General features: G+C 43.6%; 1 protein-coding gene across 3 annotated transcripts in view; it reads right to left on the bottom strand.

The window, feature by feature from the left end:
* Positions 1 to 2,216: 2,216 nt before the first annotated feature.
* The window catches only part of WDFY2 (WD repeat and FYVE domain containing 2), a 179,064-nt gene continuing 153,678 nt past the window's right edge, over positions 2,217 to 27,602 (bottom strand). For 2 of the 3 annotated variants that reach the window (XM_059143770.1, XM_059143772.1), the window contains exons 7-12: positions 26,279 to 26,405; positions 14,588 to 14,693; positions 10,739 to 10,840; positions 9,488 to 9,618; positions 6,949 to 7,057; positions 2,217 to 5,954 (exon numbers count right to left, since the gene is read on the bottom strand). In XM_059143770.1, the coding sequence (XP_058999753.1) occupies positions 5,925 to 5,954; positions 6,949 to 7,057; positions 9,488 to 9,618; positions 10,739 to 10,840; positions 14,588 to 14,693; positions 26,279 to 26,405 (605 nt within the window). In that variant the 3' untranslated portion in view covers positions 2,217 to 5,924. Of the gene's footprint in view, positions 5,955 to 6,942; positions 7,058 to 9,456; positions 9,619 to 10,738; positions 10,841 to 14,587; positions 14,694 to 26,278; positions 26,406 to 27,602 lie in introns of those variants that run through there. The other variant, XM_059143771.1, reaches the window with a different exon arrangement.

The following is a 27,602-nucleotide window of genomic DNA, read 5'->3' as shown; positions in this document are numbered from 1 at the left end:
TTTGTACTTTTCAGATAAAGATTTTCTTTTGCGAAAAGACAGTACATGAAAAAAAATCATTTAAAAAGCAAGGCAAATGGTGCCCAACACAAATAGATGAAGAGTACCACGGTTATCAGTGACACGAGTGTCTGGTCTGTACTCCATATGGGTGACTGCTACTGACCTAAGGCTGCCATCTATTCAAATGGGAGGGAGAAAAACATGCAAGCAAGTAAATGAAATAGGTTTTTCAGACCATTGTCCCTTTTTGTATTCGAGTTCACCCACTTCGGATTCCCAGAGAACCAGGAGAAAAAAATATCAAGGTCAGATTCTCAATCTAACCTTGAAACCAACCTGCGGTTCCCTGCCCCTTTCTCTCCCAAGAAAGTCAGCTACCGTTATTAAGTCGCCAAGGTGAACATGTTGAGGTATCTTATATTTTAGTGAGGTGGTACCAAGACCAACTTCCACCTTTGCCATCTTTTCCAGACCTCTAGATGGAAAAAAGCAGAAAGCAATTTCCTTGATGAGAAAGAACACAAGGACCTCCCGATCCTATTCGCCTGCCTATTGGCAGTTAAGTCAGCCACTAGTCCAACACTCAACATTCGTGGAATGACAGGATCGCAGGACTGGAGGGGTCCCAAGAACCACCGCCCAGTTCAGTCCCTCCTCCAGGCTTTAGCCGCCTTCCCATGTCTCTGACGATGACTACCGACTGTCTGCTCCAACAGGAACAATGCTCCCTGGCGTGTGAAACACAAAGGAGGGATCCCACTCCGATCTTGGACAGATCATATTCTTGGAGACTGCTTTTGTGTGTTAGGTCTAAACAGGCTTCTCAGTGGAAAGGATCACGTTTAAAGGCAAAATTACAGACTAAAACCCCTGAGGGTTGGTATGTATGTAATTCTTGGTTATGAAATTGAGTTGAAGGTGAAAAATGAACACGGGTATTCCTGAATTATCAAGTTATGCACATAGGAGAGTTGGGCAGTCAAAGAAAAAGGCAAATGGAAGGAACGCCAAGAACCAGAAAGGGCCAGGCCTCGTGGAGGGATGCTGGGGCACCCCTGCTCGGCAGAGCCAGGTCTCGAGGGGGCGCTGCCTGAGCCTCTTCTATGGCCTCTGGCCTGAGAAAAACGTCCCCTTGCATGTGGTGCGAGGCACTACTAAGGGGATGTAGCGTGTTTCCCACATGGTACTGAGAAGACCCACGGAGCCGCAAGAATGATTTCAGGCCAGCGGGGAAATGGAGGGCGGCCGCCTGCGTAGGTACCAATGGGCTTGGCTCTGTGTATTCCTGTGATGCTAAAGTTGTCTAGATCAGTCTCCTACTACCTGTCATGGCCATTCCTTTTTCAAAGGGGAGCAGCTGAGCCTGGCCCACCTGTGTCACGAGGAAATTAGCACGTAAACTCTCCCAGGCCAAGTTCACGCGTGTGGGGACCTCCAGATCCACCTCACGGCCTCTGAGGCAGGGGCTGTGCCTCCAGAAAGTTCAAAACTTAGTTGCCGTGGATCATATTAAGGTAACCACCCACCACCCCTGGTCTTTCTAAAGGCAAACCACAATAAAAAACCTAGATACTAGCCTCAGTATGCTGCAGGAAAACCCAACTCTCAAACTCCGAGGGAATCCCTCATGGTGCTCTGTGTGCTGCCTCCCTCTGAGGTCGTAGGGAACCCCGCACAGCAGCCCCCTGCCATAGTGACAAGAGCTCAGGCCCCAGGACTTCAGCCGAGTACTTGATACCCTCTGGCAACTCCAACCACTTGTGGCCTCTGCGTACCAGGCTGATGCCAGACCGTAGGCCTTTGTTTCTGTTTCGGCAGCCTGCAAGTCATTTCCTTAATGGACTCACTTTAATCGCACCTTTACCCCTCGGCTCAGAAGTCCTTTCTGCTGGAGGACGGGCACTGTGTGTACCCCTGGGGTGGGCCCCGCGCACACTTCTATCACTGAATGGACCACGGGACTGACATAACCCATCCACTACCCCGAGCAGCCTCTGCCCAGGACAGGGAATGGGCCCCAGCTCCCACAGCCTACTTTAGAGCCTGGCTTGAGGCAGACGGTCCACAAATGGCTGAAGAGGGCTACATTCCAGAAGATCATCTAGAGGATTCTGTGTTTAAAATGGACTTAATTTCTGTGTTTCCCAATCAACTTCATAGATGTCCACTGTCAGTTAAAATTTACCATTATTTTAAAGGACAGAAAAATACTGTATTGGCGAAGCGCTTTCTTTTACTTTAAAATACATATCTTAGTGAATGAGATATCACTTATATACAATTAAACTATCAAAAAAGCAAAATCAAAGGAATCTTGTTTCATGACTATTTATGTCCAGTAACTTTGGTACAGAGTTTAGAGTAATCCCTTTACTTAAAAGTCAATGTCCAGGCTTTAAAAATTGATGGTTAAGCAAAAATAAATTATGCTTTTTAAAAAATGAATCTCAAACCATGAAAAGGTGATGTTCCCTAAGAAAAGCAAAGGCTGTAGACTCAGAGACTGGCTCAAGGCTGGCCTTCAGACAAACAGGGGAAGGTGAAATGTTAATGCCCTTAGATTTCCACCTGCATTGTTGGCGGGTGGTGGTGGGGGTTTCCATGAGGAAGAGTCTAGGAAGGAGTTTACGCTGATCAGGAGCTGCAAGAATTGCATCATTGCATAGTACCCACCCCCTCAGAAACAGGGCTGCGGCCAAAGGAAGTGTCAGATTCCCCTGTAAGAGGATCAGGCCTGATTCCTGAGAACTGCCTAGAGGACACTCGTCCTAGTCATGCCATTAGTAGTTAATGTCCAAAACAATGTGTTCCTGGAAGATTCTTTGAATCTTTTAGAGTCTCCTGTTGACACCTCAGCTATATCTGACAGCCTGGGATGACCAAATGTTTTCTGCTTGGAATATTCAAGATCTCTGAAGATCCCTTCCAGTTTTGTGATTCTATGATTCCTTGAATAACTGAAACCATCAAATGAGAAAAACATCATTGACTGATCTCATATAAAAAGACATGCAATTCCAAGTCCTTAATTTAAAACCACCTTAGCTACTGCGGACACAAACCCAGGCTGTGAAAGTTTCCAATAACATCATTTCTTTGGAGAAACCGAAAGCCTATGATCGGTTTTATCCTACGGAATGCAGAGCAAGTCTGCGCATGAGATGGGCAGCCCGGCCACTTTCCCAACATGGCCATGTTAGGCGTTAACTTGCCAGAGCTGCTGAAGTAACAGAGCAAAAATATATGTAAAGTGCAACTGCAAGAGGGCAAAACAAGAACTATGACCGTGAACCCAGCCAGGAGGAAAGCCAAGTGCTGGTGCCAGCTTTCACTCCCAACAAGTGAAGCCTCCACTCCATACGATGCGGGGAAGACATGCGACACCAGCACTTCTCTCTCTGTGAGTTACAAAAAACGGTGGCGACATTCCTCATAAAACTCAAGAATGCACAGTATCATAAACACACACACCACTGCTTTGCTAAGTACTTCTTAACAAAGTCAAGCACCCACACAGATAAGGAGAAAAGAGAAGGGCAGAGCAGGGGATACTATGATGTCTCTGTGGTTTTTGATCGTGACTCTCATCACTAATGAGGTGTCAAGTGGTTTCAGCCTCAGAGCAGCTCTGTGGGGGCAGGACTAGGGAGGGGGAGAGGGCTGTAGTAAAAGGCGGGGTCCAGCCCAGAGCAACCGTGGTGGACATGCGTGACCCAGCAGGGACAATCAGCTGCCCCAGTGGGGTGTGTGAGCTCCCCCAGAACTAAGTCAGATCCACATCAGGCTCGCTGGGCACTGCTCCACTGTCTCCCTGACGCGGTCTCCCTCTCTGTATACAGGCCACACTCCAAATTTCGGAAAGGGAAAATGGAGCAATTCATTTCCATTACTCGTTTCCCACACACGGTTCTCTGTTATGTACAACTTGGCACGTGGCTCCAAGTTCCACTAGTAAGCTATGAAATAGGTATTTCAGTATTTTAAATTTCATTCCCTTTTTAAAGCTCTCTCACAATCATGCAGACAAGACTCAGCTTAGTTCTAACAGCTTTGACTGATGGCAAGCAGGGGGGGTTGGTGACAGCGAAGTGATAAGTGGTAATGGCTTCCATGCGTGAGTAAGTACACACGTGTATCCAACCTTAGACTGTGGTCACCTGAGCTGGTTTGATGGCTCAGGTGATACACAGGCTGCCCTGTACCAGGGCTACACGGGGCACACCCACTGTACTCCCCAGGGCGTAGCAACAGAGCCATCTCTAGGAAGCCCCAGCCCAGGGAGCACACAGAGGACAAAGTATGGTGGGCAGTACTTTTTCCGGTTGGAAAAAAAAAGTAATTAATAATCATGAGGGGATTAAAAAAAAGGTTTCCAAAAACAAAAAAGAGAGAAAGAAACTGGAAGCATTTCAACACCACTGCCGAAAATCTATCAAATCAGAAGTGAACAAGATAATGGGGACAGCGTGGATACCGAAGGGCAAGTAACTGGCCTGTTTCTCTGCAAGGCTTAATTGAACCTGGTGATCCTCAAGAGACTCGGGGGTCCCCTGACACCCCTGACAGGAGAGGGTGAATGAGGTGGGATGTGTAAAATGCACACAATGGGGCAGGCTCATGGCACACACCTGCTGCAAACAGGTGGAAGTAAGATTTCTAAAAAGGACTTCAATATTCTGAGTTGAGTCGCTATGCACAAGAATATTTCACTTTATCAAGTTTGACTGGATTCCCTTAAAATCAGAATTCTTCGGGTTCATTCTCTAAAGCCCTCTTTCTTCTTTTCTTTCTTTTTAACACCCCCCCTCCCGGAACCCAGTACGAGCTGTAGGACTTGGTACCTTTTATGTCACAGAGTTTTAGGATGGAAGTGTGCAAAGTGTTCTGCTAAAATACGCAAAGATAAAAATCTTTAAATATCTAGTTTTTCAAGGGGAAGAAAATACAGATGGTGAGGAGTAGAGCAGGATATACTCTTGCAGGAAGGAGCACATTCAAATTCAGAGGTGATGTCACGTGGACAGACACATGTTAAAGACGCTTTTTTCTGAAGGACACGGAGTTTGCATTTTTTTGTTTTGTGGGGTTTGTTTTGAACACCGTGAGGAAGAGCTACGCACGTCACATGGAAACATAAAAGGCTCAGAGGGCTCCAACGGAAGGAGAAATGATCCAGGCACTGCAAGTTGGAGCTCTGAGCTACAATCGTCTGCTTCTGTGAGGACAGGGGTCGGGAGCAGCTTTCTCACAGCAAAGACAGAAAACTGAGGCAGAAGCACAAGGTCGCGTTTACACAGCCTGAACAGGAACGAGTTAGACCTTCCAAACGGACTACTCTTTGGGTGATTCAAGAAGTCAGTCGGAAAACCCACACGAATGGTTTCCTGAATCTCTCAGCCGAAGAGGAGGTCTGTGAAAGCACAAACACTGAGAATCGAGTGTAAAGAGAAACACGAACACGGGCAGACATGAAGAGGAGGGGAGGTGACCCAGAGAGAGGAAAAGGACGCCGAACACAGAATATGTGCCCAAGTGAAGGAAACATGGAAACGACTTTATAACGGCCAAAAATACCCCTAACAGATGCCTTCTTCATCTCTCCAACACACGAAGCGACAATGAAAAGGACGTGAGAAACACATACCAAGTAAAGACCCCACACAGAGTTTTCAGTATGCTCAGAACAATGCAGCACGGCCAGAGTGTATAAATCATTTGTTAAAAAAATATCTTCTTTTCTATTGTATGAACTGGTTGAAAGAGTCCCCTCGCCAGCGTCCACTCACTAGGTCCCATGCCAACTCAGCCCGGCTCGTGAGTTTCTCTCAGACTCTCACGTGTCTGCTGACAGCTCCAGTAATGATGCGGATTCCAACGACTGCTTCTTGAGTAAATACTATCTTTCTGATACTGGAGTGTCATCAAGATACAACTGGGGTCATATCCCATAACTGTGGAGAGGAAAAGAAAACACAGGAGGAACTGAAATTCCCTTGTGTTGAGGATTAACAGGCCTTATGATTGAATACAAGGGAGCTTTTAATTAGCCAAGCAACTAAGTACTACACTAACGTGATTTCTAAATCTATAAAATGGTATTTTGCCATGAAAATGTTTAACGTAGACTTGAAAACCATGGCCGTGGGGAATTTACATCCAGTGAGTGCAGAATCTGACAGATCAGATTCCCTTCTGGGATAAGACAATGAGCATCTATCAGGCCCCCTGTGGGCCCCAGGGACGTGCTGCATCCCTTCCAGACCTTCTCTTGTCCAGTCTTCCAAACAGTCTTCCAAGATGTCCCATTTTCAAAAATCAAGGACCCAAGATTCCCAGAGTTTAGTTTTAAAACTTGCTGAAAGTCAAGGGCCCCAGTGGCTTTGAAAGGGGTTATTTTAACCACCACAACCTGCTGGTGCCTCCAAGAAGGGACCAGAGTGAGCCAAGCCCGTGGCACAGCTGTGGCCCCTCCTGTCCGGGGCCTCTGCTGGGGTACCACATCCATCCAGCACGGTCCTCAGACAGACCCTGGAGGACTGCTTCTGGATTAATTGATCTCATGGGGAAAAGATCTTGTTTATTATTTGCTGGCTTATTCGAGTCCTTCCTTTCACTCAAGGCTCAGCTCAAACCCCACTTCCTTCCTGAAGCCATCTCTAGCAGCCCCATCTCCCTCTACCGAGGTTGCTGAACATGTGACCTATTAGTACCCATCAAAAGGACAGAGTACGTCCCCAGTAGACAATGTGCTCCCTGCAGCCAAGAGCCATGTCTGATCTTGGTGTGTGAGGCCAGGGCCCTGGCATAGGGCCTTGCATGTAGTGGGGCCTCAAAAGTGCTCACTGCTCACAGTGACCTCATGAGCAGAGCTCACCCAGTCCTGGGCTCCTGGACATTGACATAGGGCCAAAGAAGGAAAGCTTCTGAAAGAAGATGGCGCCCTACCTTAATAACCTTGTCAGTTCCAGAAGTCAGTAACCATCCTCTGGTGGCATCAAAATGCACATGCACGATGTTATGTTTGCTGTCGTGGAAGGTCGCCGTGGGTGCGCGTCTGGAAGGAGCAAAGCGAGTTTCCAAGAGTGAAGAGTGGTGATACATGAATGAAGGAAAGCTGCAGACCAATGACTAAGACAGGCGCCTCACTTCAAAACTGCTCCTCACATCTACCTTTGGTCCCTGGGAACCTGTTAATTTCTTTTTTTTTTAAAGATTTATTTATTTGAGAGAGAGAGAGAGAGTACAAACAGGAGGGGCAGAGGGTGAGGGAGAGAGATTTTCAAGCAGGCTCAGGGCTCAATCCCCAACCATCAGATCACGGCCTGAGCCAAAAACATGAGTCGGACACTTAACCAACTGAGCTACCCAGGCACCTTTTTTTTCCTTAAATATTTCTATATTTTAAAATTTTATATATATATATATATATATATATATTTATTCATCTATTTGACACAGCAAGACAGAGAGAGGCAGAGGGAGAAGCAGGGTCCCCGCGGAGCAAGGAGCCCAATGTGGGACTTGATATGTGAACCCTGGGATTACAACCTGAGCTGAAGGCAGAAGCTTAATGGACCCAGCAATCCAGGCACCTTTTTTTTTTTTGGTCAGAGAGCGAGCGAGCGAGAGCGAGCACAGGCAGACAGAGTGGAAGGCAGAGTCAGAAGGAGAAGCAGGCTCCCTGCGGAGCAAGGAGCCCAATGTGGGACTCATGTGGGATCATGACCTGAGCCGAAGGCAGCTGCTTAACCAACTGAGCCACCCAGGCGTCCCTCCAGGCACCTTTTTAAAAGAGGATAGGACTCTTATCTTCTCCAAAATGGGAATGAGATGATGACATTTCCCAGTCTTACGGATTACTTGTTGCTCTGATAGAGCCTATGAAAAATCTCTACCCATGCCTTTGACAAATCTTAAAACAAACACCTCAGTGCTTTTGCTACGTCTGATCTCAGAAGTACCTGCTGGTATAAAGTCCACCTGTATCTATTTAAAAAAAAAAAAAAAAAAAAAAAAAAAAGGAAGCAGCACACCTGTTAAAAAGCCGAGGATACCATTACTATTCTAATCGAAGGGCTATACATTCTTTCTCCTCCGTTTCCTGGTGTTACTGCAGGTTTAGTTTCTCTATGGTCTTCTAACACTTGAACAAGTAAAACAATCTATAAACAAACATTGTTATTTGTTTTGTATCTTTTAACCTATGCATTGCTTAATAAGAAAGCTTAATAAGAAGTCGACTGCCTAGGTGGTCTAGAAGCAATGCAGAAGAGGCAGAAGAAAAGTGACATGGGAAGGGAGATAGAGACATGGGGAAGGAGATGGCTGGTCTGTCATCAGGCTTCATGGATCGCACTCCTCAGCAGTGAGCTCTCTGAAGACAGTTTTACCTGTAGCTACATCTGCAGAACAGACCTCCAGCATCACTTTAAAATATTTAAATGATCACTTTAAAATATTTAGAATTTACAATTTAGGTTTAATGTGTAGCTGCTTAGGCTCTCTGGGTCTGTGTCTCTAAGGTCTCTTGAAGCTCCCCAATTTAATGAAAAGATCGTTCTTATTAATTTCATCACGTATGATGAGTGGAAAATAATCAATGAACATAAATGCTTACTGATGCAAGGGCATCTTAATTTACATTTGATATGGATAAAGAAGAATGAAAAAAACACACACACCAGGGTTATCCATAAGAGAGTGCTTTGATGTATTAACTGCCATGACTTTCCTTAAATGCTGACTTCCTCTGGTGCGCTTGAAATATGTTTCTATTTATATGCTGTTTCCAGACACCCATCTAGTACTTGAAATGATTCTACTGTATACCAGGTAGGGGTATAGGTGGTGGAGAATCAGGCAGACGATTTCCTAGGAAATCCTGCTGTCATTCATTAAAAGGGGGACATGTCGCAGAGGATTCTACTTACCTCTGGGCAGTCTGGAATGAGCGGCATTGAAGAGAGAACACAAATGTGCCCTGCCACCCACACACCCCCCAAAAGCACAGTGACATGCAGTAACCTAAGGTCCTAGGTTATCGGGCAAGACCATCAAGCATTTTCCCTGTGGTTACGTAAAGTGGCTTAGCTCTTCCTAAGAAAATGTGGACTCTGGAGCCAGTGGGCTGATTCAGCTCCTGTAAAAATACCAGCTTGGGCTAGAAAGTAAAGCCTGGGTGCCTGCAATCCGGAGCAACCCTCAAGGAAATAAAGGGATAGCAGGGTTGGTTGGAAGAACACCTGCTGGCAGGGCACCTGCCCCTGGGGCGGGGAAGAGCACAGAAGACATGAATTCTTGATGTGGACTCTCTATCCCTATCTAAAGAGAGAACACGGGTCTCTTGGCAAAAAGGAGGGCTCTGCCCATCGGCCATGGTCTGTGCGTGAAACCAGCAGGAACTAGAGTGCTCATGGTCACGGCTGCAGGGCCGGATCACCTTCTCTCCCTCACCCTGCTAAGTCTGCGGACCGCTGGAACTCACTCTTCGTCGGTGATGGCCTCGTGGCAGCTGTCACAGACTCTCACTTCAAACTCGAAGCCCATCAGAGGGATGGAGGAGCGCTTGGAGCTGCACTTGCCGCAGACGGCCTTCCCACACTTGCGGCAATGGTGCTGGAGGGAGAGAGAGCACAGGCTCGCCAGGGATCCCGCCACCTGGCCCCACCTCATCGGTCCGGGCACAGCCGTCCACATTTTGGTGAGGATGCTGAACAAGAGTACCAAAGAAACGGAAGGAACACACCAGCTCTGTTCTCTTTTTGGGCTCTTTATTCAAATGGAGAACTGCTGGATCCACATCTGCTTGCATCACCACACCCAACTCCTACCCCTACCTCCCAACCCTGGTCCCACTCTGCCCATTCTAGGTCCTTCCCAGCTCTGGTCAGTATGAACTCCAGAGGACCACCCAGTGGCCAGGTTATCTCAGACCTGGGTAAAGAGGGGGTGCCACCTGCAGAGACCATGCTGCTGGGTGAAGGACAGCCTGAGTGCACCCCAGTTCAAGCTACTACATATACTCTGGCCGTACTCAAGCTAGGTGACTTACACTGCCTTCCTTGGGGAGGACCAAACCATGAATCGGACTGAAAATGCTGTATTATGAACGAGTAGCTCTAAATGACTAAAACTAAGAGATGGCAGGAGAGAAAGTGAAATTATTAAGAAGAAATAAATACTTCTTACATAATGTCAAGATTTGGTCCCACTCTGAGCTAAGCACGATCCCTCTAATTTTAAGAATTCTAGTAGCGACTAGAATTCTTTTTTTTTTTTTTTAAGATTTTATTTATTTATTTGACAGAGAGAGAGAGCACAAGTAAGCAGAACAGCCGGCAGCGGGGGGGGGGGGGGGGGGTAGGGTGGGGGGTGGAGAAGCAGGCTCTCTGTTGAGCAAGGAACCTGATGCGGGGCTTGATCCCAGGACCCTGAGATCATGACATGAGCTGAAGTCAGCTGCTTAACTAACTGAGCCACTCAGGTGCCCAGTTGCCACCATAATTCTAAAAACATACCCCTTAACTACTCGCAACAAGTCACTACAGAAACAGAGTCCATTAGGAATGAGCTGCAGTAGATAAGGGAATCCATTAATGAATAGTCTTGGAGTGGCTCCAGGGTATGCCTGACCACCCCAACCCCCCAACCCCTGCCTGGGGGTGCTAGTTCTAAGCTCACAGGTGAAGCTGTTTCCACTCTATTCCATCTTGATGAGGGAATCCAGATCACCCACCTGTCTTAGGCCAATCTTCTTACTGTCCCACATCTGCTTGAAATTCCAGAAGAAAGGCTGATCACACTTTTGGCAGGAATCGCTGTCCAACCATTCAGGGGTCTTGTGAAATAAAGCACACAGCAGGTCACGTTGTGAAGCAGGGAGGACAACGGGGCCATTAACAGTGAGGAGAGTTACAGAATCCAGATGTGTGCGTGAGAAACAAAGGTGTGATTTCTCAGTCATTTAAAAAAACGTTTACTGAATGCCTACTCTGTCTCAAGTGTGGGGATGCAGCAGTGATAAACGGAATCTCTCCCGTCACGGGGCACACAATTTATGAGGGAAGACCAACCAAGACAACAATATTAATATTAATTCTTTAAGACTAACCAAGTCTTTAAGACTAACCAAGACAACAATATTAATATCAATTCTTTAAGTAAGTGGAAGTGCAAAGGCCTAAGGAGGGGAAGCAGAGTGCCAGGAGGGTGGGCTGCCACAGGTGGCGGGGAGGGGGTTGCAGGAACATTCAGGGGTGTCCGGGCCAGGTCACTCACACACGGTTCTGACTGCCACGTTGACTCTATCTCATACTGTCACATCACACGCCATTAGACTTGCTCTGGCTACATACAGCCGTATATGTAACTGCACATTCCACAGGCACACAGCTCCCTGCACCAGAAGATACACCCTGACCGCAGCGGGTACTCAGGGCAGCTGCCTGTCCACCCTCTGCTCACGGCGGGGCCCAGCAGGCCTGGAGACGCCACTCCTTGCCTCATGGACCACACACTCTTCTGCCTCCATTCACTATTTCCCAGCTCCATCGGGAGTACTCGAAACAGTATCAAATGAGTTTTAAAAACGTGTTAAGCGTAAAGCTATTCTTCAGCAAATCTTTACAGATTATGCATATAGTGACTCTGCATCTGCTTCTAGAGTTTCACATTCAACTCTGTTCAATTCGTCATTTGGCAGAGGGACAGATCTCTTTCCACATATCACTGGACGGGAACCTGGAAAACAGATGCAATCCCAGGGTTTCTCAAAACTGAGTTCCAGAGAACTCCAATTTGACTCACAGGACACTTACTATAAAGGAAGCCCAAGATCAAACCAGTCTGAGAAATGTGGCAAACAATGGCCTGTGCCCTCTCTCTACAAGATTATTTTTCTTGTAGCTTTCTTCTGTTGATGTAATCCTTTTCTGAAGAAGACCTGTTACAGAACAGACATGGGGAGTTAACCTGTTCTCCCATCTACAAGCAGAAATGAACCTACAGCTACACGGTCTCAAAAAAGAAAAGTAAAAAGGTGACATCTGAAAAGCTCCAATTCTTGGTCTATTTATTTTCTTAAAACCAGAGTTCTCAAATAAGCCTTGATTTGCTTTGTAATTTTTAAGCTCTAATCAGTTTAAAGACTGATTTAACAAAATAATAAAGAGTTTTCAGGGGAAAAAAAACAATTTATCCCTAAAAGATTTACCTATGTTGTGATTTTTCAAAAACACTTATGATTCAGGAAAATCAGTAGGATTTACAAAAAAACTGTCACACACACACTCTTATATCTTTTATAAGGAAATATGCAGATTTAGGACATACATCAAATGCACTGAAGAGGGAAATGGAAGTAAGGCACAGGACAAAAGGGAAAAAAAATTCAGTCTGTGTAGTCTGATTCCTTTTTTTGTCCCAAAAACCAAACCCTGCACATGTGTTTTTGCAGAGGAAACTGTAACCACGTTACTGATATTCCTGGGCTGGCGGTATTATTAGGAGTAACTGACATGTTTTCTATTTGTTAAGGAGCACTCTGTAACTTTTCTACAGAGAACATTTATCCATACTTCTAAAAAAGGATACAATTTTTGAAAAATTGGATTCCATTAACAACAGAAACTCATGTTAAGCCTACAAGATAATGCACTCAGCCACACCATCTTCCATTTGTCCCCCCAACGCTGTCCCCGTGGCCACGCCACCATCCCTGACTGCTTCTACTTGCGCACGAGCACCAGCACGCAGGGCATGACTTCTGTCGTTCCCCTTGTCTTTCCTTGTGGTGTTTCCTGTCCCCCTCAGAGCACGGCCAGGCTCCAGGGGTCTTTTAGCGCTATCTCCTTCCACAAACTCTCTGCTGAGAATGTTAGCCAACAACAGTAGCACCCTTTCCTAAATGTCCAGCACTAATGTTCTATCCTACAGCAACTGTAATCACATCATTTATACCATTTAACTGTTTTCTGAAGTCTTCTCCCATTTATTTTTTCCTACCAGAAAGTCTATCAGTGCAGGGGTTGCTTTTTTACATGTCTCCGGCCTCTTGACGTAAGCACCAGAAGCTCTGGCTGGGACCCGGAAGCCCCCAGATACATCTCAGGGAATTTACATTTACAGAATATGACATTTGTAAAAGAAAAAAAAAATGGTTGGGACCCTCTCTACTCATTTGGGCTCTGAATCACCAGAAGAAGATTCAAGACGGTCATAACCTGTATCTGCATGTCAAAGTGCATAATTTAGGCAAGATGGCTCAAAGGACTGCCCATCAACTGACTAGGGTCCTCTCTGAAAAGCATCATTATCCTCCTTTGGGCCTTGATCCATCAAGGCTGGAGTCTACGTGCACTGGGGCAAGAGAGCCCAGTGGTTCCTGGTCTAGTCAGTTAGGCCTGGGAAGAAGCGGGCGGGGAACAGATGAGCTTTGACTGTCCCTCACCCCGAGCAGGCTATCGTGAAGGATCCGTAGGCTCACCAGCACCCTGGCTGGCATGGCCAAGAACACACTGTACCAATTTCCCTGCCTTTATACCGAAGGGGCCTCGTGGTACTTTCAAAAGCAATATTCTACAATTCCCCACTCCCTAACAGTAATGATCATTTTAATTAGTTACTAATAGAACTCCCATGGATTTATGGTTTGAGCAAGTCAGGTTTTAATCTTCTTAAGCATTTAATTACTAGCATTTGAAAAGCATTACATGGTGGATAATAGCAACTACTCTCTTGAAATGAGATTGGGGTGAAGACATGGAAAGAAGTTGGGAAATTGCTTTTGTCTTTTTAAAGTGCTGCTTTTCTAAGTCTTGCATCCTGCAAGGAAATACATTAGATGAATATACACTGTCAAAGGGAAAGTTCATCCAGCATAATTCTAGGGAAATGAGAATACGACTAACTTCAAAGTCCTTGTCAAGGGTCTATTTAGTAAACATGTCCGTTGGTAAGATGTTCAAAGATGAAAGAAGAAAACTCATAAAAACAGAAGGCCAGGAGAAAACTCAAATGTATTCTTAAAAAATGACAGTGTATATATTTGCATCTGGAGAACTGTTTGGAGAATGATTCATAAAGAAGCACAAAAACAGTTATTTCTGATATTTCTATTAGTATCAACCTAAAGACTCTTACTTCATCGAATACCATTTCTCACACATTGGCCACCATTCCTGGCTAACACAAAACACGCGAGTCTTCTGTGTTCCTAGGGCACTTGAAGGGATAATTGTCTGAAAACAGACGATTCCCTCTTTCTCACCTGAACTTTGGTTATGAATGGAGAAACAGATTCAAAGTCTAAACAGCTTCATCTTGGTCGAAATTCTCATAAAATCACCATTACATGAATGTTACATGCCAATTTGAGAGGGGTGTAAAAAAAAAAAAAAAAAGGAACTTCCTTTTCAACTAGAATCTTTTATTCTCTGACATTAACAGGTCTTATTTAATGGTTTCATCATAAGAGAACTAAGAAATGAGCAGGAGGGGAGGCTGAGGCACTTTCCAGCCCAGCCAGAATTGCAGTGTCCAGCCTGGCAGCCATGGGAGTGGCCGGTGACCTGCCCTTGACACCTACCTCCTGCCGCTCCACGTCCATGTTCCAGACCACGATCCCACCATCACCACCGCAGGAGATGAGCTGCCGTGTGTGCTGCGCATAGGAAAGGGCCTGGACTTTGTCACTGTGAAAGAAAGCCAGGGTTAGTGATGGGTCCGGAGAGCAAGGCGAAAGCCTTAAAGGCAGGAAGCCTGGCAAAGTCCATCAGTGTGCATGCTCCCCCTTAGCCCAGAGCACAGACCTCAGAAATCAGATGGAATCAAAATGTTTATTTAAGATGCTGAGGCCTGAGGAAGAGAGAGCCTTTGTCAGTTACCGACACTTGAGAAAAGCTGAGAAAAACCTGATTTTTGAACTTGTTGTAAGGTGGGACTAGCTTCTTTCTTAATTAATTAGGTAAAATCTGTGGTACATGGTTATGCTGTATTTGTTCAAAAGCCATGATTTTACTTTTTTACTTTTTTTTTTTTTTAAAGGATCCTTGAAGAGTATTGGAGGTCATTCATTGAAGTGCCCACTGCACTGAGCAGCCAGAGTCAGGTAAATCGTGTTGGCTGAGGTGTGGAGCATGTCATGGTGGCTTAAGTCCAGGTGCCATTTCTTGGCTTCCAGGGTGGAGCCAAAGCAGCAACAGACTTCAGTTTTGCTGACTCTCTATTTTCTCTAGTTTTCATTCCTTCTCTGCTCATTTTGTGCTCGATTTTCCTCTCTAGTTCATATGTGGCTGACGAATTATTCCCTCTTGGGGGTAGCTACCATGGAGAGTCCAGTTCTATGGTCTGACAATGTGGTGATCACTAACAAAAGGTAAGAGACATTATTTTCCACTGGGTGAGGGAGCAGGGAATAGGGTTCCTTGGTTGTTTCTATTGGAATATTTTTCTATTTTGAACTGAAATCAATTAAGAATCCTGTGCCCACTGGGAAGGAGAATAGCTCCTTGCAATCCGGACTGGTGATTTGTGCGCTTTCGTGTTTCCCTCTGTACTGGGGCTGAAGCTGTGGGACCGAAGCTGTTCAATCTGTGTGTTTGTGACTACTGCTCAGAAAGGCTCTTCCCTCTCAGTCTGGAGTACTAGCCTACTGCCAGAGGGCATCAATAACTTAGATTACAGTATTCTTTTTTTTTAATGTTTTAATTTCTTTTTTTTTTTTTTTTAGATTATGGTACTTTTTAGATTATAAGAACTTGTTCTGCTTGGCTTATAAAGACAAACAAGTGCTGACATAAATTGAATTTTCATAAACTTACTAGAAAAAAAGAAAACTATGCCCCTAAAACTTTAAATTTACTGGACGTAAAATTCTTTTACAGAAAACACTAACTCGGTAACATTTTAAGAATCTAAGTTCACAGAATTGAGGTGAACTCTTTGGCAAGTGAGATGAGAGTGATATATTTTAAAACAGAGCTGTCTTTCTCTGATTCATCAGTGTTAAGTATGAGCAAATGTACATCTTATTTTACTTGGGTTGATTTCTTCTAAAAAAAATATATATATATGCATACATATATATATACACACACATACATACAGTAACTGGTCAAATAAGCTACTATTATGCCTATATAATCCTATATATGAAAAATGTAAATTCATGTTCAACTCAACTAAATAATGGTTTTGATAAACTTTTCATATAAATAGAAATTATGTTTTATAGCACATCAATTTAAAGATAATCCCCAAGATCTCCACTTAAAGTGGATTACTCTAAGTAGAGCTAATTGATAATCATTGGATAACAACCTTAGGTAATTTCTAAGTTAGAATACCAAAACTTGGATTACAAAGCACAATATTGTTTACATATGTCTGCTTCTCATTTTTTAAATTATAGAGAGGGTATAACTTAAGTGAGTCACTTTCATGAACATGTTCATTTTTGCCACCTTAAGGAGATATAAAAGTGGTGTTTCTTGCAGTAGAAATTTCTGTCATGTGTGTTCATGAACTTCGTTAGTCTGCTAAAATACTTGTATGTGACAGTTCTTAATTATCCACATCCTCCCTCTTCCCAATTTTCTCTATGAAATGTAAGTTAGTTATCTCTGGTTAATCAGTTAAAATGGGTGGTTGAGATTATATTGGGGCAATGATGGAAACAAGATACAACTATTTTTGGGCTTTTGTTTTTAAAAGAGAAAATGGAGTAATTTTGTCTTAAAGCAAACTGTCTCAAACTTTTTCATCTTAGGATTCCTTTACAGTCTTAAAACTAATTTGAGGACACCAAAGAGCTTTGGTTTAAATAAGAAATTACCAACATTTATTGTATTTGAAATCAAAATGGAATTCTTAAAAAATACTGATTCAGGGCGCCTGGGTGGCTCAGTGGGTTAAAGCCTCTGCCTTCGGCTCAGGTCATGATCCCAGAGTCCTGGGATCAAGCCCCATATCGGGCTCTCTGCTCAGCAGGAAGCCTGCTTCCCTTACTCTCTCTCTCTGCCTGCCTCTCTGCCTACTTGTGATCTCTATCAAATAAATAAAATTAAAAAAAAATACTGATTCAGTTGAAAATAGCAATGAGGAATCCATTCTATTTTAATATAAATAACACGTATTTGGTGAAAATTAACTGTATTTTCCAAGGTGACAAATTTGGATGAAAAAAATGGCCTTGTTTAACATTTCTGCAAGTCTTTCTAATGTCTGGCTTAAGAGAGACAGATACTCATCTCTTTCTGTATTTGTTCTGATACCACTCATCATGCAGTCTCTGGAAAATACCATTGTACATTTGTGAGAGACTATGCATGACAAAGGCACTTCTAAAGTAAAGTACAAATTTGTTCCAGAATATGAGAGAGAAAAATGAAGGACAAAACCTGGAAAGTGAATTTTATTTGCTTTGGTTTATAATACTCAAATCTGAAAAAAGAGCCATAAAATGCATTAAAATCTTGGCACAGTTCCCTCAGTTTTGATGGCTTGCTTCCTTGCTTCACTGATGAATGCCTCCGACTACAATGCAAAAGGATATTCTTCATCTTCTATAAAATCTGCCTCGCTAGCAAAGATTCTGTGTGTCACCACATTATTTTCAGAGCTCTATGTTGACTTGGTTAAAGTCCCAAAAACACCTTGGACAACTCTTAATGATTTTGCCTTCCTAGGCCATACCCTACATTTTGAAAAAATAAAATAAAATAATTAGGAGACTTTCTACACCTACAACTACCTTTGAGATTCCCTAGGGGGATCCTTGAGAATTGTAAAGATCTACTCCTCTGCCTTATAAAAAGAGAGATACTATAAATAACTCTTATTTGTTTGGCCTGTTGCTATTTTAAGAGTTTCGTGGGAAGAGTTAACAGATCAGAAGAGATGCTCGGCCTTCCCTAGGTCAAGTCAGTTTAGATAACAATTTATTTATTTATTTTTTTTGAAGATTTTATTTATCTATTTGACAGAGAGAGATCACAAGTAGGCATAGAGGCAGGCAGAGAGAGAGAGAGAGAGAGAGAGGAGGAAGCAGGCTCCCCGCTGAGCAGAGAGCCCGATGCGGGACTCGATCCCAGGACCCTGAGATCATGACCTGAGCCAAAGGCAGCGGCTTAACCCACTGAGCCACCCAGGTACCCCTAGATAACAATTTATTAATGTAAGTATTCCTGAAGTTGCATATTTTATGGGAAGACCCTGGAGGTTCATCAGAGTTCTCATTGTCTCTAATAAGCTTTCCCCTCCAGGCAAATACTGGATCAAAACTCTCAGGACATAGTTATGTAGGTTATCTCAATAGAGAATTTTATTCTTCTCCATTATGATTACTATTTGTCACAGTAAACAAACAAACAAACAAACCCCCCCCCCCAAAACCAAACACCCAACCATTAAAGCCTTCATAATCTATATAGACAATTTCTGTTTTACTCTGAGGCTTGCCTGACAGCTCGGCTATAAGCTACGGGCCAGAAAGGATAATCTCAAGAGTTTCATGGAAAAGGGCTATATGTGCCAGGTATTTTAAAATATTGCTATTTCGAAAGAATAGACTCTCGGGCAAAGGCTACAGAGCTGACATTGCTTAGGTAATTTTTAAGCTGTGCTAGTGGACTGAATCAGGATTTCCTTAGATTTTTGGACTCTTCAAGTCTGGATGCAGATGGCTTCATGAATGCAGACTGCTAAACCAAGAACCAGCAGAACAAGAATTAATTATACAGGACTGGATGAACTAAACAGGGAAATTTTACTGTGGTTATTTGTCTGGAATACTGTTGATGTTGTTTTAATGTTCTATTTTCTGGATATGGGAGGGTTCTTTTTATCCTACTCTTTATCCTATCTCTAACCTACAATCTTATAAACTCTGCTTTTATAAGCTAAACAGAAGCATTTAAAAATGATGTCCAGGTTTCAATGATTCCCCCAGAATTCGAAAAGTATTACTGAACCTGCTTAATTTTAATGGCAAGATAAAATTATTTCATGGGTTCAATTAGCATCTATCCACAGGATATGGTTGGGCAACCAAGCCCTTACCTAGATTGTCCTGTTAGAGAACGATGCTCATTTAATCAGATATGATTAGTCTCTTGAAATTAAGAAGCCAATGGCTACAAAGCTCTGCTAAAGAAAACTGGCCTAGTATCTGGTGTGCAGAGGCCTGGCCTCACAGGTGGTAAGGAAACTACCAGGAGCCTGGCAAATGTTGCAAACCTCAAGGAGTTCAACTAAGTTGTAAATGCTATGGTTGACCTAGGGCAGAACATATTTTGGGCTTGGTTTCCTAATCTTGGAATAGCAAATAAAAGAGCCTTTGAAAAGCACAATCCAGGGTTCCTTATAAACATTTCCAGGCAGAAGTTAATTTTGTGGGCTCAATAGTTGTTTAATAATTCTCTACGGGTCTATACTTGCAAAGCAAACCAAGGACCTACATGGTTAATTAACACTCTCATCGCATAATGTCAATAATTAGGCCAAACCTTAGGAGACCAACCTTCTTCTGTGATCAAGAATAATCTCTGAGATTATTAGGATGAAAGGAGAGGAGAGGGGAAGAACGATCATGTAGACCGTGAAAGACCGAAATAGGCAGAACAAAATACTGGTATCTTCAGCAGAGTATTAGGGGGCATCAGGCACACCTGTCTGGGTTATGATTCTCTAGGGGCCTGCATCTTGCAGTACCTTTAACTGTGCTACTTCATAACTCTGTAAATGTTAATTTGGTATTATTGCAAATTAATCCTTTCAGTGAAGAGGGAACGAATCCCCATGCCCTGCCCCTGCCATGGAGGAAGCCATTTGTAAATGTACCTACAAATTCATTTCTGTTTTCCTCTGCCTATGTGTATGTCTGCTCTTTGGATTTTCCTTTAAACTGGTTGTAACATCTTACTAGTTCCTTTATTAATTAATGACTTAATATAAAATCCTTGACAGGTACTCGTTAAAAAAAGAGTCTGTTGTCTTCCATCTCTCTTGGTTGTTATCTCACCTGTCTTAAAAAGTAGGGAGAGCCACCATTCTGACATTCATGGGCAAGAAGGAAAATCTACCTAGTTGAGCAGACTCATAACCCTGTGATTTGAACTACATTTCATTTGTTAAGGCATCTTGATACACATCAGTGATCTTGTAAAACCAAAATAAGCTACAGAAGGAAATGCTTTGCCACTCAGAGCTGGCAGCAACATTCAGCAACAAATACATAATTTATGGGACTCCAATATTGTTAATATTCCAACACAGAAGAGTGAAACACAGTGACGAATGCTGGATTCCAAGCTTTGTAATAAAGCTGTTCAGGGCCTTCTTGATTTAGGGGTTCACGATGTAACCACCTTGAAGCTAAAAACGAGGTAAGGAAACAACATCTCCAAGTTCACAGATTAAGGGTTATAAAGAATAAAAGGTATGTTCTTCTTACATTCATGTTTCATCTGACATGAGTGCAGCATTTATACGAGAGAGCATTTCAAAACTGGTTATTATTTTACGGCTGAGATCTCCATGTATTGCTGCTGGAGCACAAAACCCTCACTTTTCACAATGCCCAGGATCTGCCGTCTCCAACGACTACACTTACTAAGGATGGCCTCCTTTCCTTACTCACTAGCCCTAGAGGGAACATACATCTATTAGACCTAGCTACATAATCTGGGGGGAGCTGATGAGGAATGCAAATACAAAGCCCCTTGCTAAAAATGTACTACTTATAAAACAAGATGGTGACAGCACATTAGCCCAAGTGTGAGGCCCCGTGGGACCTCGCAGGTAGCACACCCAGGGGGCCAGTCCTGTGTCTGATGCTTGCTCCGGAAAAAGGGTAGAGAAACCTTTCTTCTTTTTATAGAAACCGATTTTCAGACATAAGCTAACATCTGCCCAAATGTCAACTTGGGCTCTCTTCCACTCCCTAAGAGCAGGGGGGCTTAACTGTATAGCAGCTTTCATTTCTTTGATGGAGAGTTCTGGGTAACTTAGGGAAAAATCGAATCAGTTATGCATCTGCTCCCAGAGAACTTGCTCTCTTAGATTCAGAACTCCCATATTCGTAAGCCTCCCAAACGTCCAAGGATGAGTAAAGGCTCATGAGGAATCCACACATGAGGTCTCCCAGATAACTGATACCTGCAGTCATCTCACACCAAAGGGCCCCCAGAAGGATTTACCTCCTCAGGAATCCTGCCTCAGAGCACCCATTCAAGGCTAGCAACATTTGGCTGTTTTCCTGGCTATGGTGGGAGTTCAGATTAGCCACGGTCCTTCTGTCCACTTGTCATTTCCCGAAAACACTGTACTGAGTTCATGCAGCTGTTTAGGGTAACCTCCGGATGCTGAGAACTAGGAGAACCCATTCACCTCCTAAGACCCAGATCAAGAGTGACTCCCCGCAAAGAGGCCTCCCATGTTACTGGCACACTGTCCCACCTTCACCCCATTCTCATGCATCTAGCCTGTTCCTTGTGTCTGTGACTGTTTCCACAGTCCCTCTTGAACCCAAAGTGCCTACTACAAAGTCTGGTATATAGATGGAGCTCAGTAAACAGCTGTTGAATGTATTATAGGGGGAGTAAGTACATGTGGCGGTATTTCCATTGTAAATGCTATATTCAGAGAGAAATAAGACTCCTATCCAAAAGCTTGATTTTCATAAAAGCTTGATTTTCTGTGAACAAGACTAATTTTAACTGGCACATACTAGCCCTTACTCTTGTGATTTTTTTTTTTTTTAAAGATTTTATTTGTTTATTTGAGACACAGGGAGTGAGAACACCGGGGGGAGGAGGGTCAGAGGGAGAGGGAGATGCAGATTCCCCACTAAGCAGAGAGCCTGATGCAGGGCTCGATCCCAGGACCCGGAGATCATGACCTGAGCCGAAGGCAGAGGCTTAACTGACTGAGCCCTTCAGGAGCCCTTCTGATTATTTTACATACATTCTATCATTTATGTTTTTTGACAATCTTTGCGGGTTTCTCTTTCCAGTATTATCCCTACTTTAGAGATGAGGAAACCAGGATCAGAGAGATGAAGAGTCCTGCCAAGATCTACATGGCCATTAGCAGAAGGGTGGGCTCAAACACAGCCTGGCCCGGCTCAGAGGCCAGCGATTAGCAATCACATAGTATAGCATCTCCCCCTTGATAAGGTTCTCCTCTCAATGAAAACTGTCACTGCTAATTCTTCGATCAATTATGCATTTAGCTCACTTAGAAATGGAAAAGACATCTCTTCCCCTGGATCCTAATAATTCTCTAATGTTAACAATGAGAAATGCTCCTAAATCTGAGATTTGCAAAGAGCGAAAGCTTGCTCTCCTTCCCCAAACCAGAAGGATGAATGTGAGAATTCTATTTCCTTTCCTAACTTTACACACAATTTACCTAATAAATAGAGAGAGATCCAAATTCTCCCGATGGATATTTATTGATGAATAGCCCCTTTCCTCACCAAAAGGCTCTGAAGATGCTTGTAACAAGTCTTACACATGCTCAGAGTCGGAAGAGAAAAACCAAGAGTTGGGACTGTGGAAAATACCGAGGCCCTCTGCGCCAACAGCCGAGATGGTGACCACGTCCCATGTCACCTGTGGAATCCCAGTGTTGGTGAAGGGTTCCATCCCAAGAGACTACTCAGATCTTTACCTGTGCTTTAAATCAAGTTACCATTAAATTAAATTGCCACAAAGTCTTAGAAACCTAAGAAAAATACTGTTAGAAAGGAAAATTATGGTCATAAAGTTGGTCATGAAATGATAGGTATTATCTAAGAATAAAAAAGGATCTAAAAAAGACAAAATATCATTATTAGACTTGACAAGGGTATGGGACAATAAATGTCCAGGTTTATGCTTCCATAATACCCATCCAACTGGTAATAGATACTTCAGAAACATAATGGTCCCTAAAACTGGAACCTTTTCTTTGCCTTTCCTTTCACAGAGCTAGCACATAACCATGTTCTACTTGCTGCAGGGCATAAAAACACCAAAATGTTTCAAATGCAGATAATACTGCATAGAAGTATACTTTCTTAGCTTTTTTCCCTTGGACTTGGAGACATTTTAGTTACTCTAGTGCTAAAGTTCTCTCTGCTTCAATGGGATTTTTAATGCACCAAATCAAATTACTTGTAGAACTTGTCATACTTCTGCTGCTGAAGAATGATGGAATGAAGCCACAGAACCCAGGACAGACCTGGGGAGCTGTCCCCCCCACATCATACTCGGATATTCCTACCAGAGGTGAAGGCATCTCCCCGCTGCTCTGGGGCGGGGGTGTGTGTGTCTGGTCCGGTTGGCTTTGCCCAGTTCCCAAGCTCACCTCTTTGGTGCCTGATCTGGAATTCTAACCAGCTGTAGTTACCCTGGGGCGGGGGGAAGATGGGAAAATAAGGAATTGTAGGACAGCAAGGGACAGCCATGGGCCACAAGAAAAAACTCTTTTGGCCTCTCAAGTAGAAAGACAAAAGAGATCATGGAGCACAGACAGAGGGGAACATCTGTTAGTATTCGCTTCAGGACCCCAGTACCGAGCACAGGGCAGGACAGAGAGAAGGCTGTAAGGACCTTTTTCTGTTAGGACTGAACTAAGGTTTGGAAGACCTAAGCTACCAACTGGGGGCTTTGGGGACTCAATATTCTCCAAAAGATGACATGTGGCTTCCCTTTTACATATCCAGGGTTCTTGCAAGATGACACTGAGGTATCTGTGTGTTTGCTGATGAAATACAATCACTGAACACCAATCCCATGGCCAATTTCCAGGACAAAGGAATGGTGGCTGTGAATGTGGCCCTGCGGCTCTCCTTCCTGCCTGCTGCCCTGGCCCTTTCCTTCTGGCACCTTCTGTGAGTCCCATTCTCCTATCATTAGCTCTGGAATCTTCCTCAGGCACTCAAACCCACTCTTAACAGGGTGACCCAATGGATGCTAAGGAAGTTCTTTTCTCCCAGCCGTGTGACACTGGGCAGCCCCTCCCAAGCTAAGGTCTGGTGGTGAGGAGCCCCTCACAGAGCTCCCTTTATTCCTCAGCTTGAGCTAAATAAAGCACCAGGCAAAGGCCTTTTGCCATTATTCCTGTTTAAAGCCAGTGCTGACCGGCGGCTCCTGATCTCACCAGCCTGCCATCCCCTGAAGTCCTAAGGGGGTGGATTATCAGGATGGACTCCCAAGTATGGTCTGTTCCAGTTTTGAAAAGGCCAGGTCTGTTTTCCTTAGAAACTGGAAGGCCTATCAGTTCCGGTTCTGGGACTGAGAGACTCTGTCTCAATTTTATAGCTTCTCCTTTTTTACCAAATGACAGGTACAACTTTTCCAGATCAAGAGTTTGCAGGAGGGCACTCAGCACACAGTGGTGCTGGTGTCAAACACTGTTACACTTTACTACCCCGTGGTTGGGTCATGCAAGGTTGCCTGCCGGCTTTATTAACCACTGTGCAAAAATAAAACTAGTTATGAGCTAATCTGAATGAGCCCAACAAATATTACTGATCTTCATTCAAAACTGGCCTTTTATTTCTCTGAGAGCCTGAGGTGACAGGAATTATTGGCAGATTGGAGAATAACTATTATTAAATAGGACTGTGTTTGCCTTCTCTTTCTCTTCATTTACATGGATGATGTCAACCCTTTCACACAATACTGATGCATGGCCCCTTGTCATGGAGACAAATACAAGGGAACGATTCCTCTAATGAGCTGATGACGAGCTCCGAGTGGCCCCACAAGCCAGACAAGGCCCCAGACAACCGGTCTATTTTCTCATGTGGGAAAGAAGCTACTTCTCGAAGACTAAATTCTAACACTAAGATAATTATTTGTGAGGAGGCCCTCCAAAATCGAATCCGTTCATAACTAATAATCCCAACTATAGATGTAACTACTTAGGAGAACATTTTAAAATCAGCATTTCTGGGTAGATTTACAGAAAGAGCTAATGTTGCTTAAAACTAGTCTGTTTGCTGGAGCCTTTGTTTATGGCTGTTGAGAGTTGCTCTTAACATCACTGTAAAAACTTTACAAGTTAAAAACAATTCCGATTAGCTTTAGAGCTCGAAAGCAGATCTCCTGTTCTTTTCTGCACATGACCCTGCTTTGCCCCCAGGACCAGCGGGCAGCACAGGGTAGGGTAGGTCAGAGTGTGGCCTGAGGGCCAGGAGGAGAGCTGCCCAGGAGGACCGGGACAGCACAGACACCTGCAGTTCCAGACCGGTGGCTGGAATCTCCAAAGACACAGTCCAAGAGTCTACATTTTAACAAATTCCTTTGTGCTCCTTTGCACACTGCAAAGTTTGAGAATGGCTCCAAGGAAAGGCAAAGCTTTCTTTGTTCTTCTGCTCAGCCCTATGAAATCCGCCCCTCAAGGAAGAAGAGCCTGATTTGAATAAAGGTGAAACCTCCATCAGTATTTGGTGAAGCACCAAACATATAGTGTGAGGATATTATTTCTCCCCTTTTCCTTACGCTGCCAGGAATCCTGCCACATTTGAACGCAATTACTGAAATTCCATACGCCTTCCTGGCTTATATTTTTTAAGTTCTTTTTCCTCACATTCTTAAATTTTTATCCATAAGTCTCCCTGGTTCTCATTTCTCCTTTTTATTTCTTGGCTGCCATTATTTTATTTTATGGTTTTTGCAAGCACTCACAAATCCTCCGTGGAATTAAATGAGGAATAAATAAATAAACATACCTAGGCACAGATATAATTCCAAGGGGTCATTTCTTTTGTTCCTGCAATGTTTCTTCCCACGCTAAGATCCTGCCACAGACACTGGACCACACGCCTCTGTCTTAGCTTTCCACTGGGAATCTTTTCTCTGAGTTTTTTTGTTTTTGAAAATTTTATTTATTTGACAGAGAGACACAGCAAGAGGGGAACACAAGCAGGGGGAAGTGGGAGAAGGAGAAGCAGGCTTCATGCCAAGCAGGGAGCCTGATGTGGGGCTTGATCCCATGATCCTGGGATCATGACCTGAGCCACGGGCAGATGCTTAACAACTGAGCCACCCAAGCACCCCTGAGTTTGTTAATAAAAGCACCAGCAATGGGTTAAGCCTCTGCCTTCGGCTCAGGTCATGATCTCAGGGTCCTGGGACTGAGTCCCGCATCGGGCTCTCTGGTTGGCAGGGAGCCTGCTTCCTCCTCTCTCTCTGTTTGCCTCTCTGCCTACTTGTGATCTCTCTCTGTTGAATAAATAAATAAAATCTTAAAAAAAAAAAAAAAAAAAAAAAAGCACCAGCAGCCTTACTTGTGTCCTTGGAGCTCGATGGCCGTTCCTTTTCTCCCACCGATGTCCCACATGATGACAGAGTGATCTGAGCTGCCAGAGAACAACACCCGCTGGACAGGATCCCAACAGAGAGCAGTCACCCCACCTGTGAGGACAGACACAGCTGGACGTTAGTCACAAAGCAACAGTATTATGCACCAATAAATGTGAATGCAAAGGAGTGAGGATCTAGTGCAGTTCTTCTCCTTATGGAACAAATAAGTCCCTGAAGTGAAAAAACAAAAAACAAAAAACAAAACAAAAAAACTGGATCCTGGAATAAAAGTCCTGCCCTTTCAGCATTTTCCCCCCACATTTAACATACCATAAGATCAATTACCATAAAAACCAAAAGAAAATGAAAAAGGCAGCTAATTGTCAGAAAGAGATGTTATTCAAAGAGCAGAAAATATCACACTACTTGGAAACATTAACTGTATTTTCTTAACTTCTAACTACCGCCCCACTGACAGTAACAGGCAAGAAGTGAACAGAGTTTTAAAAAGCTAGACTGAATTTTCTTATTCTCGAAAACAGATACAATTAGACCACAACACCAAAATTTAAAATTTATTTTCTCTCTGTGGGAATTGAAGGTTACAGATTCTAGGTTCATCGTTTATATCCTGAAGTGTCCATTTCCTCGACTGTAAAATGGGGATCACGGCGATACATCTCAACATCTACATACAACTACTACTATTATTAATGATGCTATGGACCTAGCCCCCGCCTGCCTCACAGGGGTGTGGTGATAATCAGGTTGGATCAGTTCTATAGGACCCCTCTGTAAACCACAGCGTGCAGTACACACGTTGGTTATTAGCTACTGGTGTGGCTATAAAATATTATGACAGATCTTTCTCTCTGGTAGTCCCTTTATGAATCAAACCCCTGCACGATGAGAACAATATTAACTTTTTCCATTTAGGATGAGCCCAAAGCCTATAAATGCTTAAGAATGGGAGAAATACTCATTTTTTACATGAGTAAAAAATATTATATTCTGAAAAGAACATAAAATAGCATCTTGTTTATGAGAACCTGACATTTTTCTTATTTAGATGATCAATTTGTTCTAACAAAGTGCTGCACTTTAAAAGCTTTTAGGAAAGTTTCTTTTACATAATATTCTCAGAAGGATTTTCTTTCTTTTTTTTTTAAGATCAAAGGCAGGGAGGGAAGTCCCACTATTCTGGCTTGTGGCTCATCACTTCTCGCCATACCTGCACAACATCCTCCTGTCCATGTACAAGTAAACAGCAACCCCCCCCCCACCCCGGCCAAATCTAAGCAGTCTGCC

Source organism: Mustela lutreola, chromosome 13 (genome assembly GCF_030435805.1).
Source record: "Mustela lutreola isolate mMusLut2 chromosome 13, mMusLut2.pri, whole genome shotgun sequence".
NCBI classification, from domain to species: Eukaryota; Metazoa; Chordata; class Mammalia; order Carnivora; family Mustelidae; genus Mustela; species Mustela lutreola.
Note: the sequence above shows the minus strand (reverse complement) of the source record. Positions and strands in the feature narration are given on the sequence as shown.